The sequence below is a fragment of the Tachysurus vachellii genome, chromosome 9, assembly GCF_030014155.1.
Source record: "Tachysurus vachellii isolate PV-2020 chromosome 9, HZAU_Pvac_v1, whole genome shotgun sequence".
Classification (NCBI taxonomy): Eukaryota; Metazoa; Chordata; class Actinopteri; order Siluriformes; family Bagridae; genus Tachysurus; species Tachysurus vachellii.
In genome coordinates, this window is record NC_083468.1 from 9811765 (window position 1) to 9831808 (window position 20044).

Below are 20044 nucleotides of genomic sequence, written 5' to 3' on the forward strand. Positions count from 1 at the left end.
TTTTTATACAACTAAGCAACTGAGGGTTAAGGGCCTTGCACGGTGGCAGCTTAGTGGACTTGGGATCAAACCTTTCAATTGGTAGCCCAACACCTTAACCACTAGGCTACCACATGCCTGCATATATAGTATATATTATAGTATAGATATATATATTATGCACAAACGTGCAGACGATATTAAACCTAATTGATTTATTCAATAACATGGGTAGAAGGAAGGCTGCCAAGACTACAGAAACATGCCATGATAATTTCCAAGGCTAAGCCAAGGAAAAGACTCATTAACAGCTGGGAATTATAGGTCAATAGCAATTAAATCTAGTTTGTTTAAGTTGATGGAGAAAATTATGTAAATAGACTGTATTATGTATTGGAATGTAAGTGATTGTAATCCCCTTATCAAAATGGTAGCAGAACAATATTGGATTCATTAATAAAGCTGGAAATAGATGTCAAGGAAGCTATAGCAATGAAAGAGGGGTTGGTGGTTTATTTTTGTTGAGAATGGTTGAGAATACATATATGATATGATATGATATGATATGATATGATATGATATGGAAGGAAGTATATTGGAATACAGAAAATTGGAATAGAAGACAGAATTTATAACTGTTTTTCATTAGACAGAACAATCCAAGTTAGGGTGGGCAATTCATTTTTCGAAAGGGGGGTGTGAGAAGCCCTATATTATTTAATATATGATTATCATGATTAATGATATATTTAAAGGGGCTTCTTCAGGAATTAACAAGGCTTTATATTTGGATAATCAAATAATGTGCAAAATTTTAACATGGATAGATGTAACAGTTCCTGCTGCACTTCCCCCTCCACATTGCCAGAGGGAGCCATTGCCTGAATATAAGCACTTCTGGGGCACCAAATCTCTTTGCACAGTTTGGGATATATAAACAATGCTCTTGCTATTGTTTATTGCCAATTCTGCTGCCTTACCGAGCTGTTTGTTAATGTATAATGTCCCCTGACTGTGGTGGGGTTTTTCTTTGTGGAAAAGTAAGATGGCAGCCTATGTCCATGTATTGGGCATCTGGTAGCCTAGTGGTTAAGGTGTTGGGCTACCAATCAGAAGGTTGTGAGTTTGATCCCAAGTCCACCAAGCTGTTGGGCCCCTGTGCAAGGCCCTTAACCCTCAATTGCTCAGTTGTACAAAAATGAGATAATGTAAGTCGCTCTGGATAAGGGTGTTTGCCAAATGCTATGTAAATGTAATGTTATGTATTGACTATCAGATTGAACTCTGTCACCATCTGGTAATCTTACCCTCTCCTATTGGTCATGTATGTTTTGGAATTATTAATGGCCTAACTATTCACCAAATTGGATTTATGGAGCACCTATAACCTGATATGAATCAGGGAAGGGACGAGTGACAGCTTTTGTCATGACAAGAGGCCACTATGAATACTTGGTAATGCCATATGCCCTAACCCATGCGCTAGCTGTCTTCCTATTCTTCATCAATGATATATTAAGGAACCTACTGAATCATTGTATAATTGCCTAATAATCTAACATAACATAATCTACTCAAAAACCCAATAAATTCATGTCAGCCATGTACGCACTGTCCTGTGCGAGCAAGTTTCAAGCAGTAACAGGCTGGCCTGTACCCTCCACTATAAAGGAGCTGCAATGTTTCCTGGAGTTTTCACTGTTTTTCACTTGTTTCCAATTTACTGTCAACTTTCCGCCTTAAGAACAGCAAAGCAGATGCTCACTCCAGATATCACAACCTCTGTAAAGTTTCTTCCTACTCTGAAGCCATGATTCCCCCATCAGTCATCATTGCGTCTGTCCGATCAATAGGCAGAGCCTTCGCCAAGAGTGTCCTCCCATCAGACAGTAGGTTTCTCACCACTCAATGGATCATTGAGAACCCCAGCTCAGATCACCCAGGGATTCATCGAAACAGCACAGAAACTGCCCAGAACGGCTTCTGGTGGCCTTCGTCAATCTGACATCAAAGTTTTTGTCGACTCCTGTCATTCACCCTACACCAATTGCCCGCTGGATTCCTTGAGCTATTGGACACACCCCAACATCTGTGGTCCCACATATAAATGGATTTTTTGACCGACCTGCCCAACTTGCAGGGCTAAACCACTATATTGGTCAATAGCTTCTCCAAAGTCTGCTCCCTAATTCCTCTTACCCAAAGCCATGGGAACTGCAGAGGCCTTCTTTTCAAGCTGTATGGCCTAAGTGAGGACATTGTCTCAGACCATGGTGTGCGGTTTACGTTGAGTTTGAGTTTTTCCTGTGTTTTGCCTTTTGTATTCTCTCTGGGTTTGCGATTTTGATTATTTTGGATACTTCAGACCTTAAACCTAGACTCCAACTATGTTTTTGTCCTATGGACTTGGTGGCTTGGATATTTGTGAAACCTTGAGCCCTTCTGCTATATACCTGGGTTTAATTTGCCATGACTGGTGGTGTTGCTGTGATAGTCTTTGTCTAGCTTCTGTTTTTATCCTGTATTTTTGGACCCAGCCCTGAGTTTTTGAACAACTCTGTACGTCATTGTTTGTATTTGTTTCCTTTGTTCTCAGTTCCTAGTAATAGTTTGTTAAATACTGGTAAGAGCTATATACAGTACAAAAAGGGGTTTATATTAATTACAGCTCTGTATGGCAAAACCATCAAGCTTGGTTTGCAATTTCTATCCAGAATAGACCAACAATGACCTGAATCTATTATTAGCCTTTTGTTTATTTTGCTGAGGACTAAATATGGTACAGACTCTTTGTTTATTGCTCAATGTCAGGGGTTTAGATTAATGACAGTTTTGAGTACTGAGCCAAAACATACTCCATGGGTGGGAATTTGGTGCCTAAATGATGATTTTGGGATTTATGTCTCTAACTATTATTGGGGTTACCTGTACATTGAAAACCAAAAACTATAAAACTGTATACTAATGTTAACGATTTGGATACTCCAGTGAAACAAAGTTTGTCAAAAATATTTCTTAATTCTTCCAATTTCAGAGAGTTAAGTGTTTCAATTTTATTTAAAACACGGATGATATTCTTTAACCAGTTTTGGGAGAAAATGGGGAGAAAACTGACCAGTGTTGTGTTTTCTGAAGATGAATGATGATCAAGAAGCTGTTGATCATAATGAGTTTAATAAGATTTAGGATGATGATGATGATGATGATGATGATGATGATGATGATGATGATGAAGACAATGATGGTTATCATGATGACAGTTATTTATTATTAGTATTAATAATAATAATAATAATAATAATAATAATAATAATAATAATAGGAGTAGTAGTAGTAGTATTTCAATTGCTATAATGTATAAGTCAATATCGGCCTTTTTTTTTTATAAATAAATAATTGCTAGTCACATGTATGCCCACTAGATGGCATACATGTATATAAAAAAATGTTTTATATTTTGACTGCAGTTAAAAAGCAAGATTTAACATTTTATATTGTCTGATAAACAAGTTGACCTTTTCACCAAAAGCCTCTCTACATGTCTTGGTACCTGAATCTTATTTTTTATTTTTTTTTACTTTTCAGATTTGTACGAAATATGTTATACTATGAACGTTTTAATTCGACACTGTTGCCAGTTTATAGGTACATATACTTTGGCCATCACATAAGAAATGAATTGTTGCTGTGTTCGTAGAATAAGGATGGGGGGGGGGGGTGTTAGGGGGGAATAGGCGGTTGTTAGGGGGAATGGGGTGTTAGGGGGAATGGGGGGGCAACAAAACACAAAGCAACAGATGGAGTACACTCAGTCATTATATACCATATAGATATGTTTATCTGCTGAAAAAATGCAGAAGAAAATCCATTTCTAACAATAACTACTTTTAAAATAAAGTGTAAAAGCTGTTTCTAAAAATGTGTATTTCATTTAAGTTCCACAAAAACAACCGAGCTCACGTACAATCTGAGGATAACGATTAAGTGTGTTTACATTAGTGCTGATAAATAATAGTTCAGATTGCTCTTGTGGGCGGGGCATTTCTCCTTTCCGCACGTCCCATAAGGGCCTGGGGATGACGTCATCACGTTTCAGACCAGCAGGAAACTTGAGGTTGTGGTTGCCAGATTGCGCATCACATGGTTAATAATAGGACTTGTAAAAGTGAATACTTGCATTAAAATCAAATAAGATTTTAGAAATACTAATTCTACTACTGTAGAGTTACTACTACTACTTATACTACTACTACTACTAATAATAATAATAAGTCTATATATCCATTTGCGAATAGAAGATGCTAACTTGTAAAAATTCAATACAGAACAAGTAACATCTTATTACTATATTTGTGAAATGAAGTTTGCTATGGTTAAAACTTCCCTTTAAAGACACTCAGCAGTGAAGATCAGATCTCAGCTCATCTCAAAGCAGTTGAGGAGAACAATTTTAATCACATTAGACTTCATCAGACATTTTGCTAAGCATTCATGGGATGTCAGACTAAGTTCTTGATGAGGGAAAATGCACGTATGCTAAATGGCCAATAGCTTGTGGACACCTGACCATCACTCACATATATGCTGGATTAGCATCCATTGTTAGATGCAGTCGATATTTTCTATTATAATAATGTGGGTGAGGTGTTTCATTTCATCCCAAAGGTGTTCAGTAAGGTTGAGTTCAGGGCTTTTTTCAGGACACTCTAATTCTTAACTACAAACCTGTATGTCTTTATGCTTTGTGCACAGGTTCATTGTCAGACTGGAACATGTTTGGGCTTCTAAGTCAGCATATAAAGACATCCAACTTTGTACCATTACAACTTTTTGTGGGGCAGAATCACATATGGGTGTCACTTATGTTAAGGTAATCAAATACTTTTGGCTATATAGTGTATTGAAGGGTAAGGGCTCATGCAGCAATGCTACAACAAGAGTATATGCCAGACACAAATGTGACTGTTTATAAGCACAATTGGTAACTTGTAAACTAAAATAATAATAAAAAAGAGTAAAAAACACAGGTAATTTATGTGTGTGGGTATATATATATATATATATATATAAATCATCATACTGTTTATATCTTAAACCTTTCTGTTAGGAGAATTGCTCTTTTTTGTGTCGTCAACTCTAAGAAAGAGAAAAAGTAATACCGGAGAGAGAACCAAATAACTGCTTTAAAACATGACTATATGTGGTTAAAGAGCACGATTTCTGGTAAATAGAATAAAAATAGACAAACTCCTGTGTGTAAGAGGACACTTCAGGACAAGCTGTTACGGGAAAATATTTCACTTTGGTGTAGTAACTTATCACACCACCATGGTAGACGATGTGAACTTCCGTAAAAATTTTGATCCTGCTCCACAGTTGTCTTTGGCTGTAGCATTACAATTTCTCCTCATTGGAACTAAGAAGCTCAAACATGTTCCAGCATGACAATGTCCCTGTGCAAAAAGCTAGCTGCGTGAAGACACGGTTTGCAATGGTTGGAGTTGAAGAACTCAAGTGCCTTGCACAGGGCCCTAACCTTAACCCCACCGAACACCTTTGGGATGAACTGGAAGACTGACTGCACTCCAGGCCTCCTCACCCAACAACAGTACCTGACTTCATTAATACTTGTGGAACGCCTTGTCGAAAGCCTTGTGTAGAGCTGCATCCCAATTTGCAAATTACTTATACGTTATTTGATGCATTTCAAGAAAGTCAGTGATGCACTTTCAGATTGAACTGAAAAAGTGAAGTGTGGATTGTTGGAAACGTCATAAACGAAGAGTGGCCAAGGGCCGACAATGTATGAGAAAAACAATTATTTGTGGAATTTATTCACAAATTCACTGTATTCTGCTAAAGCTAGTGGTGTCACATTATGTCACACTTGATGTCATTTGCTATAGACTGGGAAACAGCTTAGACATCAATTTAGTAAAACACTGTCATGTGTTCCATTAAACACATTCATACATACAGCAAAGGTCAGTTAAATTCACCTATATAATAATATATAATAATATATTATTATATATATAGTAATATATAATAATATAAATTCTGGAATGATATATTCAGCAAGGACAAATAGGTCCTTGCTGAATATAAAAAATAACAAAAAAATAATAATTATTATTATTAATTATTATTATTATTATTAATAATAATAATAATAATAATAATGTTGTTGTTATAAATAATAATTATAAATAATAATAATAAATCCGTAGAAGTTCACTTCCGGACTTCCGGTACCAGTGTGACGTAGCCAGGACTGAGTGGAAACAGCCTATCCAGATATCTGGCAACCCTGCTGGAGATAACAAGAACACCGACCGGGAAAAAGGGGCTAACATCCAGTTTTTAAAGTGACAAAACTCGCACATTTCATCCATCACATATCGGATTTAACGTCAGAAACTCCACCCGAAACGAATTCGTTTGATGGAAAGCGTTGTTTCTTGTTCAGCTGGGATTTTTGTACAGTTTTTAGTCATCCCTTTGCCCCGACGTTTCCTTTTGGATCATTACACCGAGCTGCTTTTCTTCCTTTGGACGGATTCAGTGATGTGGCTCAGGAGCTGTTAGCAAAACTCTAGGATTTAGAAATTGAATATTTCTATATTTCAGATTTTGAGGTTTTCTTTTGGATTTTCTGCGCCTTAAGTCCCACTTTTATTGATCTCTAAGTGGAAGAGAAAGACTTTAAAAGGCCCAAACCCGGTGTTTTGGTCTGGCTTTAACGGTAGCTAGCGAGCTGGCTAAACTTGGAGCTAACACTGGTGCTAATTTAGCTTTGTGATAACATTGTGTTCATGTATTTCTTTTTATTTTTTTTTAAACCATATTTATATAAGCGAGAATGTTTTTTTATTTTATTTTAGAGCACAGATAATATAAAGCTTGTTTTTTATTTCATGTTAAAGTTTTTTTTATCGAGTTAGTTATGTGTTCTTAAAGCTGCTAGTTAACTAGTTTAGCATTCTGGGAGAATAAATAATGTCACTCTGGAGGGATTGAGGCCCTCGTACTGCTTTTTTTTTTGGATGGATTCTGGGTGTTTTTGGATGGATCGGAGGAGAAAAACCTGCAACTGAAACGGTGTTAAAACTCCACAAACTGGTGATTTTGAAGGGTCTGGTGTTTAGATCTGAATTCAACTTTCAAACACTGGCTGAAAAACCCACAACAGTGCTACAAAGGTAAACATCAACTTTTTGTTTTATAACCATTTCAAATTAAATGAAATAGTCTTTTAGGTATTTCTCTTATCGGTATCTGCACCAAAATGTTTTTATATGAATGAAAATAATTAAAATAAAATGAAAGTTTAATGACTCATACTGTACCAGTCCTGCATTCGTCCAATGAAAGCTTCTCTAAACCGTATGTCCCGCCTCTGGGGGTGTGTCTTTATTCATTTGGAAAAGGTGGTATTTATGTCAATTTTTTATTTTTTATTTTTTGCTTAGGGTTATTATTTTTTTTTTTTACCACCTCTGGGCTGTTTAGTGAAACGTTGATTCCCCTCACATTCACACAAACACCGATTTTATCACTTTTAATTCACCAGTCGCTGTACTAGAACATGTCTAGTAGGTAATAATGCCATAGTAATAACGTGTCAAGATGCACAAGATGATATATACAAGATGAATAAGACGAGTCTGTTTTTGCCACAGACTGTCTTTATTCCCGTTGGTAGGCACTACACCGTGTCGCTGTGTATTTCTGCAAAGTTGAACTTTTTTCAAATTTAACGTATTGCTAGACACATCCACATCTAGTCCCTGAGGGTCGCTGTCACCAGAACATGGCAACTCTCTATTTTCCGTCACTTTATTGCTGCAAGTAGCTGCACGGGTGAACGGCCCGTAATCGTGGATGTTGTTTCGTCTCTAAGGAACGGCAGGGCTTCTCCATAAGTCAGTCATATTTTATCTGAGAATTTAAATCAGGCACATCTCGTGTGACAACCCTGTGACACTCCAGCACCATACGCACAGGTGACTGACTTCAGCCCCAACATGCACGACTCCAAAAACACGGCATCTTGTCACCTAGGGTATCGTTCTCATTCAAGTCACCAGGGTGAAGGCGACAGTGATAAAGCCTTACACAGTTGACAAAGGAAACTTTCTGCTGTTCTCCATAGTTCAAGCTACTGTCAGTTGGTTTGGTTTGACAGGGGGTGTGGTGTATCATAAACAATTAGCAGTTTGTGTAAATTATTCAAGCACTTTTGAATAGTAATGTATTCAGTGATCGTTCTGCTTGTGGCTTGTGCACGTTCTCGAAAATGAACACAACTCAGTCAGAATATAAATACTGGAGGAAGTATTGCAACCATGTGACGGCGTGTCTTCAACTGACTAGACATATCTTTTTCTATTTTTTGTTTTTTAATTGAGTTATTTGTATTTTTGCCAAAAGTGTGTTTGTGTACATATGTTTTGGCTTCAACATGCCAGTTAGTGAACGGTAAAGATAACTCATACGCTTTTCATAGGTAGCTGAGAACACAGCAATCTCACACGGGTGTGGACCAAAACAACCGGTCTTAGAGCACCCGAGGAAGGTGAGGTGTTCTTTGTCCGGTTCTACCTGAACCCTAGAGCATGTGCGCTTTTTGATGCAAGCAGCTGACTGAGCTCCAGAACTAAAGGACAGAGCCGAAGTTCTGCAATAATGTTCCTGAGATCCCTCTGTTCTGATTAACAGAAAGAGAACAAAATTCTATAATTATCTCGTAATCTATTTAGTGCGACTGTGTTCTCTGTGCTTCTGTATGCCTTTGGCAAAGGTTTGTTTACTTTTTCCTGTCATCATATTCCTGACCAGTGAATGAAAGTGTTTTATATGTGCTGTACACACCCTTCAGCTTTTTTCCTTCTTTTTTAATTATGTACAATGGGAAAAGAAAACAAAAATGATGAATAGCTTAGAAACTGAAAGTATCACATTTAAGTTCAGATTTGGCTCAAGATGTCAACACAACCTAAAATACAATACGAAATGTATTTTATTTAATTTTTTCCCCCCTTTTTCTTTTGGATTACACTTCTGCTTCTTTCTTCCTAACAGTGTGGTCTGAAAAAGGGAAACATTGCAGCTCTTCTGCATTAACATTAGTCATTCTAGACTTTCACCTTGCAAAGAAAACGAGCTCTTAATGTTTATCTGAACATGTATAACGGTATAACCTCAACGTATTTGAGTCTTAATACCTGCGATCCCATGCGCAAACATCATGATTATTGAGCTATAAAAGCAGAGTTTAAGAGGACTGGAGCTCTGTAATGAGGTGATTTGCAGTGGTGCAAAACACACACCTCAAACCAAGCTTTTTGTTTGCAGGTGTTCCTGCGTGATGACACGATGTCGTGCATCCTAAAACCTGTGTTCTTCAGACCCCCAAAATCTCTGCAAACCTATGTAATAGGCCTGTATGCACAAAACTGACGTACGGAATAACCTGTGATTATAAGGATCGCCCCCAGACTTGCCCCACATCGGTCCAGGGTGCAGAGCCTAGTGTTATTTGGCCCAAGTGTGAAACGCCCTAAAAACCTAAACATTATGTAATTAGATGCTGGAGAATCTTTAAACAATGACACAAGCAGTATTTCTGGATTTAGGATCTTTTTTAAGTGTAGCTCTGTTAACAAAAAAAAAGCCTTAATGTTTACATTAGCACTGTACTTTGTTTTGTATGAGAAAAAGAACCTTTTATATGGAAAAACCTTCGTAAACAGAAATGATGCTTTTTGAAACTTCCTTTAACATAGTTTTGTGCTATAAGAGATTTGCTGTTCTAGGAATCAATGTTGCAGTTTCATGGCATCATGATCATACTCGCTCTCTTACTGATTACATTACATTTACATTTACCGCTTTTGGCAGACGCCTTTATCCAGAGCGACATGTAAAAGTGCTTTTAAGTCACTATTGATAAATACATTAACACTGGTTCACTAAGGTACAGACCATAGGATACTATCAACCTAAAACCTTTGAATGAGGTGATTAGTTTCCTACAACAGCACACCCAGGGGGTTCCATTCGTTCCCTACAGTGCAGAGGTGAATGTGTTAGACAGGTGAACATATAAGCAGCTCATGCTAATGGTTTGATTTGTTGTCCTCCTGACGCTCAGTTACGCTGAAGGTGTTCACTCTGTGAACAGCCAGACTGGAGCTGGAGAAAGGCCGTGCCGGTACCTATTATTTTATACACCTGATAGCGGAAACGTTTTATGTAGTGGATCTAAAAAAGGTCTGCACATTTCTGTTAAAATGGCTTTTGTTTCTGCGAAACCAAGATTTTGTGTCTTATTATAGAAACCGACAAAATTTCAGGTGACCAACAAATAGAATAAAAAGAAAACGAATAAATGAACTAAAGAAACTCATATTCAAAATGAATTATTACCAAACCTTTATCAATGGAATGATTGTGATCAGCTGTTTCTGAAGGATTATTGTGACACCGGTTTTATTTGGCTGCTGAAGCCATGGTTTGCAAAGAGCTTATAAAGCATGTTGAAAGCTATCAATCAGGAGAGGGCTATATAAGAATTTCCAAAACATCGGCGCACCAGAAAGGTCATCAGCATCAACATCATCAAGTGGAGAAAATGGAGTAGCGCGGTGACATCACCATGAACAGGATGTCCCTTCGAAGTTGCTGAAAGGAAAAAAAACAAAAACTTATCAGCGAGGCTGCCAGGAGCTGCTACAATATTTGCCATGTACTGGTCACTCCCTGCACATCACCGCAATCTATTGTGGTCTTCATATGGCTTGGCAATGGGGTAATGTGGCTGGGTGGATGCCATATCTCACATAAAACAAGCTCCTTTTAATCACATCAAACCATGTTGTAAAACGTTTAAGGATAATTTTAAAAGATAATTTCTGTTTGGCACAGAAACTCAGAACACCATACATATGGTGAAGCATAATGGTGGTAGCATAGTTTTATGTGGCTGCGTATGTTCAGCTGTTTGTATGAATGGCTCAAACACTGATCTATTTTGATGCAAAACTTGCAGGCCTCTATTAGACAAGTGAACATGAAGAAAATATTGCCTCCCAGAGCCATAATGGCCCGAAGCACAAATCTTCTGACGCTTTCCTTTGAGGATTAGATGACGGTGATCAATGTTTTGGAATAGCCCGGTCCCTGCCCTGATGTAAATCCTATCAGAAGCCTGTGGAAATGTCTAGAACATGGCTGTACACTATCACAATATGATTGACTTGAACCGCCAAGTTGATAGACTTTTACCTATAAAGATTGAATTGTATTATGAGCAAAATGTGCTTTAAGAAAGTATTAGTTCTAACGTACTTATGCAAGCAGGTAATTGGCATTTTTTTTTCTTATTTTTTTTTCTTTCAGAAACATTTCTGTTGGTTGCTATATCTCATTAAAGGTATAAAAAGATTTATTTATTTAGCTTTATATGTTTACCTTCTGTTGTTTAAACTGTCACTTGACCAAGAGTTAAATCTAATACACAAATCTAATACTCAAATATGTTTGTAGTGTTGTTACTTCAGCTGGACCTTTAACACAGCGGACCTAGCAGTAGAAAGCAGCTTTACAGGTTTGGCTGCGGAAGGCTTGTGTATTATAGTGCGCAGGTGAGCACGGAGTGTGCTGATTGGTTAGTTCGGGGCTCTTGTTCAGGTGTCCTGCAGATCCCCATCTGCCGCTCCTTTTCATCGGAATCAGAGCAGTGAAGAGGATCCCATCCCCCCACCTGCACTGCATCACTAGTGTAAAACCCTCAGCATTTGACCTCCTTACAAGCATACAGCCCATTTGCTGAGGTAAAATAAAGTTAGATTTTCCCCTAATCCTCTCTATCATTTAATCCCGGCTCTCTGAGACATGTACGTTCTGGGAAATAAGAGTTTCATTTATTTATTTATTTATTTGTTTGTTTGTTTGTTTATTTATTTACTAAAAAAAGCTCTACTCAAAAGGCAGCCTATTATCTAAGCCACGGTTGGTGTCTTGGTGTTTAGTTTAGCCTTGTCATTATGCATTAGATTTAACTCAAGCTAACAAGTAAGCAATGTCTATGAGATTGAGATTGTGCAATGTCTGAATCATCACTTAATTTCAAACCACAAAGAGGAACGTATTTGACACTGTAGCATGTTGTTATCTAAAACTGGACAAAAGCATATTTCAGATGTATAAACTGTGTAGTAGACATTTTGAAACCGGGATCACTATCACTCCATGCAACAGGAGGTACACTGACAAAATGTGGCCGGGAAGATTGAATTTAAAAAATATTTACATGAAGATATGTTCTTTAACAAATTAAACACGTTTCTTAATGACTAAATCGAATGATGTAAAGTGAGTGTGATCATGTAGTTTTATATTGGGAAATCTCTCTAGGATGTTGGTGCAGATGGGAGCTTTAACTGTAGAATTGGATGTAGGTCTTTTAAAGCATGTTTGGGAGAATAATGCAGTGGTAATTGCGGGGTTGGACGCTGGTCCGTTGCAGTCCGTGTCTCAGAAAAGTATCACAGGAGCACGACCTCTTTGATCTATTGTTAAAAAAACAAAAGGCACCGGTCTTAAAATTGCTGTGGTGAGCCAAGAAATGAAGCAAGACTACAATGCCCTAGACTGATTGCTGCCGGTCAGGACGCTATTTAGCAATCAAAAATAATTCTGTATGACCACATGTCACATACAGAGCTCAGGGACAAGCGTAATGCCGTATGATTTAAAAAGGTTTATTCAAGCCAAAAAAGCGAGCGCAAGCCACAGCCATAGTTATTTTAGGGCTATCATAAAAATATGATAAGGCTATCATTTGATTTTAACTTAAATAGTACCTGGTATACTGTGGAGGAGTATTCCCCTTGTGGAAATACTTATGTTTTTTTTTTTTTTTTTTTTTTTTTACAATAATGAACATTATCAACATATTATTTCAAAGCCAGTTGCAGAACAATGCTCTGCCCATGTGGCTATAGATTATTCTCTGGAAATATGCATGTGAAGCACTGCTATTTTATTTTGCTGAGAATGTACATGAGTGTTCACATTCTGCTTCGTTTCACTCATGATTTTATGCATTTTATATATCTCTCTATCTAGGGCTCAGTGATTCTGAAGTAATAATACCTCTGAGGTTCTATGGTGTTAAAATTTATATTTGTATGACTGAGCCAAGCCGATTGTGGTGGAAATAAATAACGAAATAGCCCGATTCTTACACTTGGGCGAAGTTGTAATGCTCAGCGGCTTTCATTATTTTCTTCATAGATCTTCCTTGCTCTGGAATGTTGAGGGACTTTGGAACAGCAGTGCAAGATCAGCAGTTTTCCTCATATCTTATGGGTCTAGCATAGGCATGTGCTGATATTAAACTGTCGTAAAACACTAATTCATGTGGCAGAATGTAAACGGATAAAATGACCGTTATGTAATGCTCAAAAATGTAGACTTTGTCAATTATAGCTATAGTATAACGAAGAAAACGGACTTGTTCAACATGACACCACACCAATACAGCATTGTGTAATTTCTTTTAACAGCTCATCCAGATGTCTTTAAGTCCTTTCTTATTTAATCGTGATATTGTATTGACGACTACAAGCATTTCTTTTAAAGGTTATTGCAATTTGAACAATATGAAAAAAAAATATTGTATCAGATTGGTCATAGTCTCATTCTATCAAACTACAGTCGTATGCAAATTTTTCGGAACCCCTGACAATTTCCAAGATTTATAAATATTTGGGTGTTTGGATCAACAATTTCATTTTGATATATCATCTGAAGGACACAGTAATATTTCAGTAGTGAAATGAGGTTTATTGGATGAACATAAAATGTGCAATATGCATCAAAACAAAATTAGACAGGTGCATAAATTTGGGCACCCCAACAGAAAAATCACCTCAATATTTAGTAGAACCTCCTTTAGCAGAAATAACAGCCTCTAGATGCTTCCTATAGCCTTTAATGAGTGTCTGGATTCTGGATGAATGTATTTTGGACCATTCCTCCTTACAAAACATCTCCAGTTCAGTTAGGTTTGATGATTGCCGAGCATGGACAGCCCGCTTCAAATCACCCCACGGATGTTGAATGATATTCAGGTCTGGGGACTGGGATGGCCATTCCAGGACCTTGTACTTGTTCCTCTGCATATATGCCTGAGTATATTTTGAGCAGTGTTTTGGGTCGTTGTCTTGTTGAAATATCCAGCCAACTTCAACTTTGTAACTGATTCCTCAACATTATTCTCAATAATCTGCTGATATTGAGTGGAATCCATGCGACCCTCAACTTTAACCAAATTCCCAGTACCGGCACTGTCCACACAGCCCCACGTAATCATGGAAATTGTCAGGGGTTCCTAAACTTTTGCATAAGACTGTAGCACATAATATCCCAATATACTGAACACCTGCTGTTATACTTTTCTGATATGATATGATATGCCGTATACTGAATATCACAATACATTGTATATCAAATATCACCCAATATACTATGTACAAATCATCACGTTATGCCGGATATTAAACGTCGCTGGATCTAACAGTATGCTGTGTATTTAATATCTGAATGCCGTATACTGAATATTACAATACCGTGTACAATAGATATCCCTTATACCGATAAGCACAATATGGGAAATGGTAGCTTAGAGGTTACAGTGTTGGACAGTGAGTTCGAATCCGAGGACCACCCGGCAGCCACGGCTGAGCCTTTGAGCAGGGTCCTGTTGTATGAGATCAATGTAAGTTGCTTGAATAAGGTGTATTTGGTGTATGCCAAATGCCATGAATGTAAATGATTCTGAACATCACCAAATGTACTATACTGAATGTAACCTCATATCATATAGAAAATTGGCTATAACCAATTATGAGCACTTGTTTAACTTTTATTAGTCAGGTTTTACATAATTGTCAGAAAATAAGACTATAATGTATAAACAGTCGTTCACTCATCATTGTCCTCCTCTCTCGAAGATAATAAGACACAAAAAAATGCAGCTGGTGATGTTAGATACACCACAAAGTCCTCAACCTTGAAGACTGAAAAAACTCGCTGTCTATTCTAAAGCTCCGACTCGCAAAGACGCCTTCTGTGTTTGTTAAATAATCATCTCAAAGCAGAAATGTCTCCAGATCTACCTTTTGCTGTGTTGGAAAAGGACACAGTTTGTAATGCGTTTCTTTTTAAACCTTTACGTGGCTTTTGTGGAGCACCACACGAATCCCCGTCAGTGAATATGCGAGCAAGTGCATCACCTGCAAAACCCATGACTTTGTATTGGAGCCATTGAAGCAAGTGAATGGACCATTTCTGATGAATCAGAGTCGGAATTCAGCAGTGCTTGGGACACATTGTGTTAAATGATGCTTTATCATCGTCCATCTGGACCGGTTGTTACGATTTAGTTGTATGATGTTCATTTCCGTCCAGCCAAATTTCACATTAATTCCATTTTATTTTACTTATTATTTTATTTTCCACGTCTGCATCTCATTTCCAAATAACAATTTTAAATAGCTGGTATGAATTTGAGTAATCTAGCAATAAACAAAATCGTGTAATGATCATATTCCTAATGTCCAAATAGACACATTCAGTGTTCATTCATCTCTTCTGACACTGATTCACAGATTCACATTGCCGTGTTTGTCCCTGTTCCCTGTCCTAGATGATGTGCGAGGTGATGCCGACCATCAGCGAGGCGGATGTGGGGAGTAATGGTGGGGGGCAGGGCTCCGGGTCTCCTCACCAATCGGATTCCGAGGGGCATTTCGAGTCTCTGATGGTGTCCATGCTGGAGGAGAGGGACAGGCTCCTGGACACATTGAGAGAGACGCAGGAGAATCTGGGCCTGACGCAGGGCAAACTGCACGAGGTCAGCCACGAGCGAGACGCTCTGCAGAGGCAGCTCAACTCCGCCCTGCCTCAGGTAAGAGCAGTCCAGCTTCCTCCAATCTATCCATGAGATTAAGAGCAGCCATGTTTAGCTTTTGTGCACAATGCTGAGATATAGTGTAATGGCACAGAACCTCTCTCGGTAACCAGCTAAAATGTTGAAGAGTATGTAATATCTACCTAATTCTTCATTAAGTTTTTAAATGACTAGGATTGTGCTTTATTATTACTGTAATGATGTTCTACACTAAGCATTTTAACAGGTAACTCATCCTGGATTGGTGATACTGGGTGAATAAATTGGTTTTGGGCACAAATTTGTTAATACAGCACCAATTTCAGTCTCTTTCAGAGATTTGTATGTAAAATGAATCAGGAAAGACATGGCCATAGTAATGCATGAGGCGAAGGAAAACAAAAAATGGTGAAATCTCTAACCAAGCTGTCTCTTACTTGCTGAAGGACTTCTGGTCACCATGCTGTCCTCTTCTATGAATTTAGCACAGAGCTGGACAAATCACTTGCTCCAGTATGTTCATATAATCTCATGCTAAAGATTCAATAAGTTTATTGGCAACTGCACAGTGAAAGCATAGTGCTTTAAACCAAATGGTAAAATTCTTACTTTTGCAAGTCTCCATTAAACAAAAATAATAAATAATAGAAAAAATAGCTGACCATTTTAGCCCAGTCAGTTAGGTTTCTCTGCAACCAAAACAAGCGCTAATAAATGTATGTTTGGTCCAACTCTGTAGTATACCATACCATGATTAGGCCTCATTTATCAATCGTTTTGTGTAAATATTTACACAAGACAAACTAAAATCTTACGCCGGATTTACAAAAGTTTTGTTTTCTGTACAACAGTGTGTTTGTTTTATCCGATGGTAAAAAGACCAGGTCTAAATGCCCTCCTAAATGTTTTCGAAACAGATATAAATCCGATTGTTTAGACCACTTCAGGAGGTGGTCTGGGGCGCATTTCAGATGAAACTGGACAGGTGTAAATGAATGTGGTTGTTCGACCCACATACGTCAGGAGTAGAAAGATCGGATTGATCTCGGATTCTCCAAGACGCATTTATGTGGCCTAATGTAAATGGAACAGTTTTAACAAATCAGATAGCTATCGGATCAGAGAAAACACATGAAGAGACCAGGTGTAAAAAGGCCCATACAGACCCTACAGAGTCCATAGATATGTATGGATTTTCTGTGCCAATGCTAGGCTCAGTTTGTTGCTCTTGGTTCACAGGAGTGGATCACAGTGTGGTCTTCTCTTCTGCTGTTCTAACTCATCCATGTCAAGGTTTGATGTGTTGTGCTTTGCGAGATGCCTTTCTGCTCATCACGGCTGTAAAGAGTGCTTTTTGGAGTTACTCTAAACGTCCAGACAGCTCAGACCAGTCTGCTGGTTCTCCTGAGCTCGCTTATCAACAAGGTGTCCTCACCCACAGAACTTTTACACAATGTTTTTATGTTTTTTTTGGGTTTTTTTTTTGCTCCATTCTGTGTAAACTCTAGACTAGACAGTCTGTTGTATGAGGGAATCCCAGGAGGTCTGCACTTTCTTAAATACTCAAACCAGCCCACCATATCACCAACATTCATGCCATAGTTAATGTCGCTGGGATCAACAAAACAGTTTAAACTCAATAGTATATTCCAGATATAAAAGTGCAGTAAACCATGCAAATGACATGCTGTGCTGTCAATCAAGCGGAGCTTTATATTAATTAGTCGTCTTCTAACTCGAGTAAGACGAGTAAGATACGAACGTTATTCCAAAATGACAAAACGTCCACTTTTCTTGTGAACAATTACTGAATAAATCGGTTTATTTTCAGCTTGATAAATGAAGCCCCACATTCCAGCCACTGCATCCATTTTGTAAAGTCAGGAACTGAGCTCATTCATTATTGAGTTACTATATACACAAGCGATCAGATGCCAGTGATGGGTTTGTGACTTCCTGACTGACAGATGAGAGCTGAAGCTTGTCTTCATATCACACATGCAAACTGTGATACCTTCAGATAAGATGATGCATTTCTATTTTCCCTTCATTGTTCGCCGCTAGCCGAAGACACACTAAACAGATGGTGCATCACTGGGAGCGGAAAGAATTAAGCAACCTGCTGATAAATTTTCTCAATCTGTGATTCTTAGGCATCAATTTATCTGTGCACTTCAGTTTGATTTGATTTATTTTAAATATTTTAACACATGAAAAACGTCACTGTCATAGCCTTTGAGGGGTGTGTGTGTGTGTGTGTGTGTGTGTATTGCAAGGACCTGGTTAAAGAGCTAAATGGATAAACCACTTCCTTCCTCTCGTGCCACTAAAGCTATTTAAATCAATAAATCCTGGGGCTTTCTTTTCATGTCTCCTTTTTTGTTCTTCAATTTTTTTCTGTGCTTCCAGAAAGCTCAGCCTCAGGGCATTTAAAAAAAAAAAAAAAAAAAAATCTCATTCCCTCCAACCTGAGGAATTCACACCCATTCCTGAGCAGGAGAGTCTGAAATGCAAGGACACCTCACACATAGTCTTCTCTCGCTCTCTCTCTGTCTCTCTCTCTCGCTCTCTCTCTCTCTCTCACTCTCTTTTGCTCACTCTCTCTCGCTCTCTCTGTCTCTCTCTCGCTCTCACTCCCTCTCTCTCTCACTCTCTCTCTGTCGCTCTTTCTTGCTCTCTGTCTCTCTCTGTCTCTCTCTCTCTCTAGTGCTCTCTCCCTCTCTCTCTCTCGCGCTCTCTTTCTCATTCTCTCTCTCGCACTCTCTTTCTCACTCTCTCTCTCGCACTATCTCTCTCTCTCTCTCTCTCTCTCTCTCTCTCTCTCTCTCTCTCTCTCTCCTAGAAGTCTGACTTGTGTGTGCTTGCATTTCCATAATAGTTGTACAGTCCTCAGAGAGTGATGTTGACGGTCAGCATGGAATAAGAGAATGGAGATTGATTTTTTTTTTTTGTCCATTGAACTCAATAATAAAAAATTAGATGGACAAGATGGTTTGTATGGTTTGGACAACAGACTTTTGTTGCACCGCAATCCTTTTAAAGAGTCGCTTCTTAAATCATTCAGGTGGATTATTCTGTAGTGGAAATGTCTAAAAGATTTCTATAATAATCATGACAGCATTGTAGTTTGGTCAGTAAAGAGCACCATATAAAAGGTGTGTTCATTAAACAAAAATACAGCCAAGCCGTCGTTTTACTGCGCCAGGTAAACTAGTACACTAAATCCATCCACAAGCTTGCACACACACGCCGAACTGATGCCGGCGTCATCGTCTTCCCGCAGGTGAATCGTGTTTATTGATAAGGGAGAGATTAGTAGAGAGAGGATATGGTATCCTTCAGCCACTCGGCTGCTCGCTCAGCCCGTCCTCTACACCGGGAATAAAAGAGACAGACGTATTACATGGCTCTGCTTGAGTGTGTTGAGGTTCCGGTAGCTGGGGATCGTCTGGTTTCCACAGCGGTATGGACAGTATGAAAGCTGAGACTTAAGCGATTCAGAAATGAATAATAATAATTTAAAAAAAATAAAGAGCTCAGAGGCAAGTTTCTGAGATGGAATCTGCCTTCTGGACAAATTGTACACTGAACAACATACAACAATGAAATAATCAGGAAGGTTTTTGCAGTGATGTTGCGTGTATATACTTGTTCAGGCGAAGCTAGAGACTGACCCTAGTGGCCGTCTGCAGTCCGTTTATTAACCCCACCCTTTCCCGTGTTAGTCATTGGGCTGGGACACAGTTATCTGAAGCTTGCATCGTCACACGTTCTGTAGTTTTCTGTCGAGAGAGAGAGAAAGAGAGAGACTGAGACTCTTTGGGCTTAATTGGACTGCCTGGACATTTTTTTCTCTGTGGTGATGTGAGAGTTTATGGTTTGGGTTAAGTGTGTGTGTGTGTGAGAGAGAGACAGAGACAGTGTAAGAGTAACAGCTCTGCTCTTAGTCTTTAACATCCGCCGACACACTGGATGCTTTGTGTCGGTGGGAAACTCATTTAACGTGTTTCTCATGATCCCAGATTTCTTTTTTTCCCTCTTGTTATTGAAAGAGTGGGTGCAGAGAACAGATCTGTGAGCACAGATCAGGAAAAGATTTAGATT

General features: G+C 38.5%; 1 protein-coding gene across 5 annotated transcripts in view; it reads left to right on the forward strand.

The window, feature by feature from the left end:
- Nucleotides 1-6287: 6287 nt before the first annotated feature.
- Nucleotides 6288-20044, forward strand: part of ppfia1 (PTPRF interacting protein alpha 1) — a 70888-nt gene continuing 57131 nt past the window's right edge. For all 5 annotated transcript variants that reach the window (XM_060877597.1, XM_060877598.1, XM_060877600.1 and 2 more), the window contains exons 1-2: nucleotides 6288-7181; nucleotides 15698-15958. In XM_060877597.1, coding sequence (XP_060733580.1) covers nucleotides 15698-15958 — 261 coding nt within the window. In that variant the 5' untranslated portion in view covers nucleotides 6288-7181. The remainder of the gene's footprint in view (nucleotides 7182-15697; nucleotides 15959-20044) is intronic.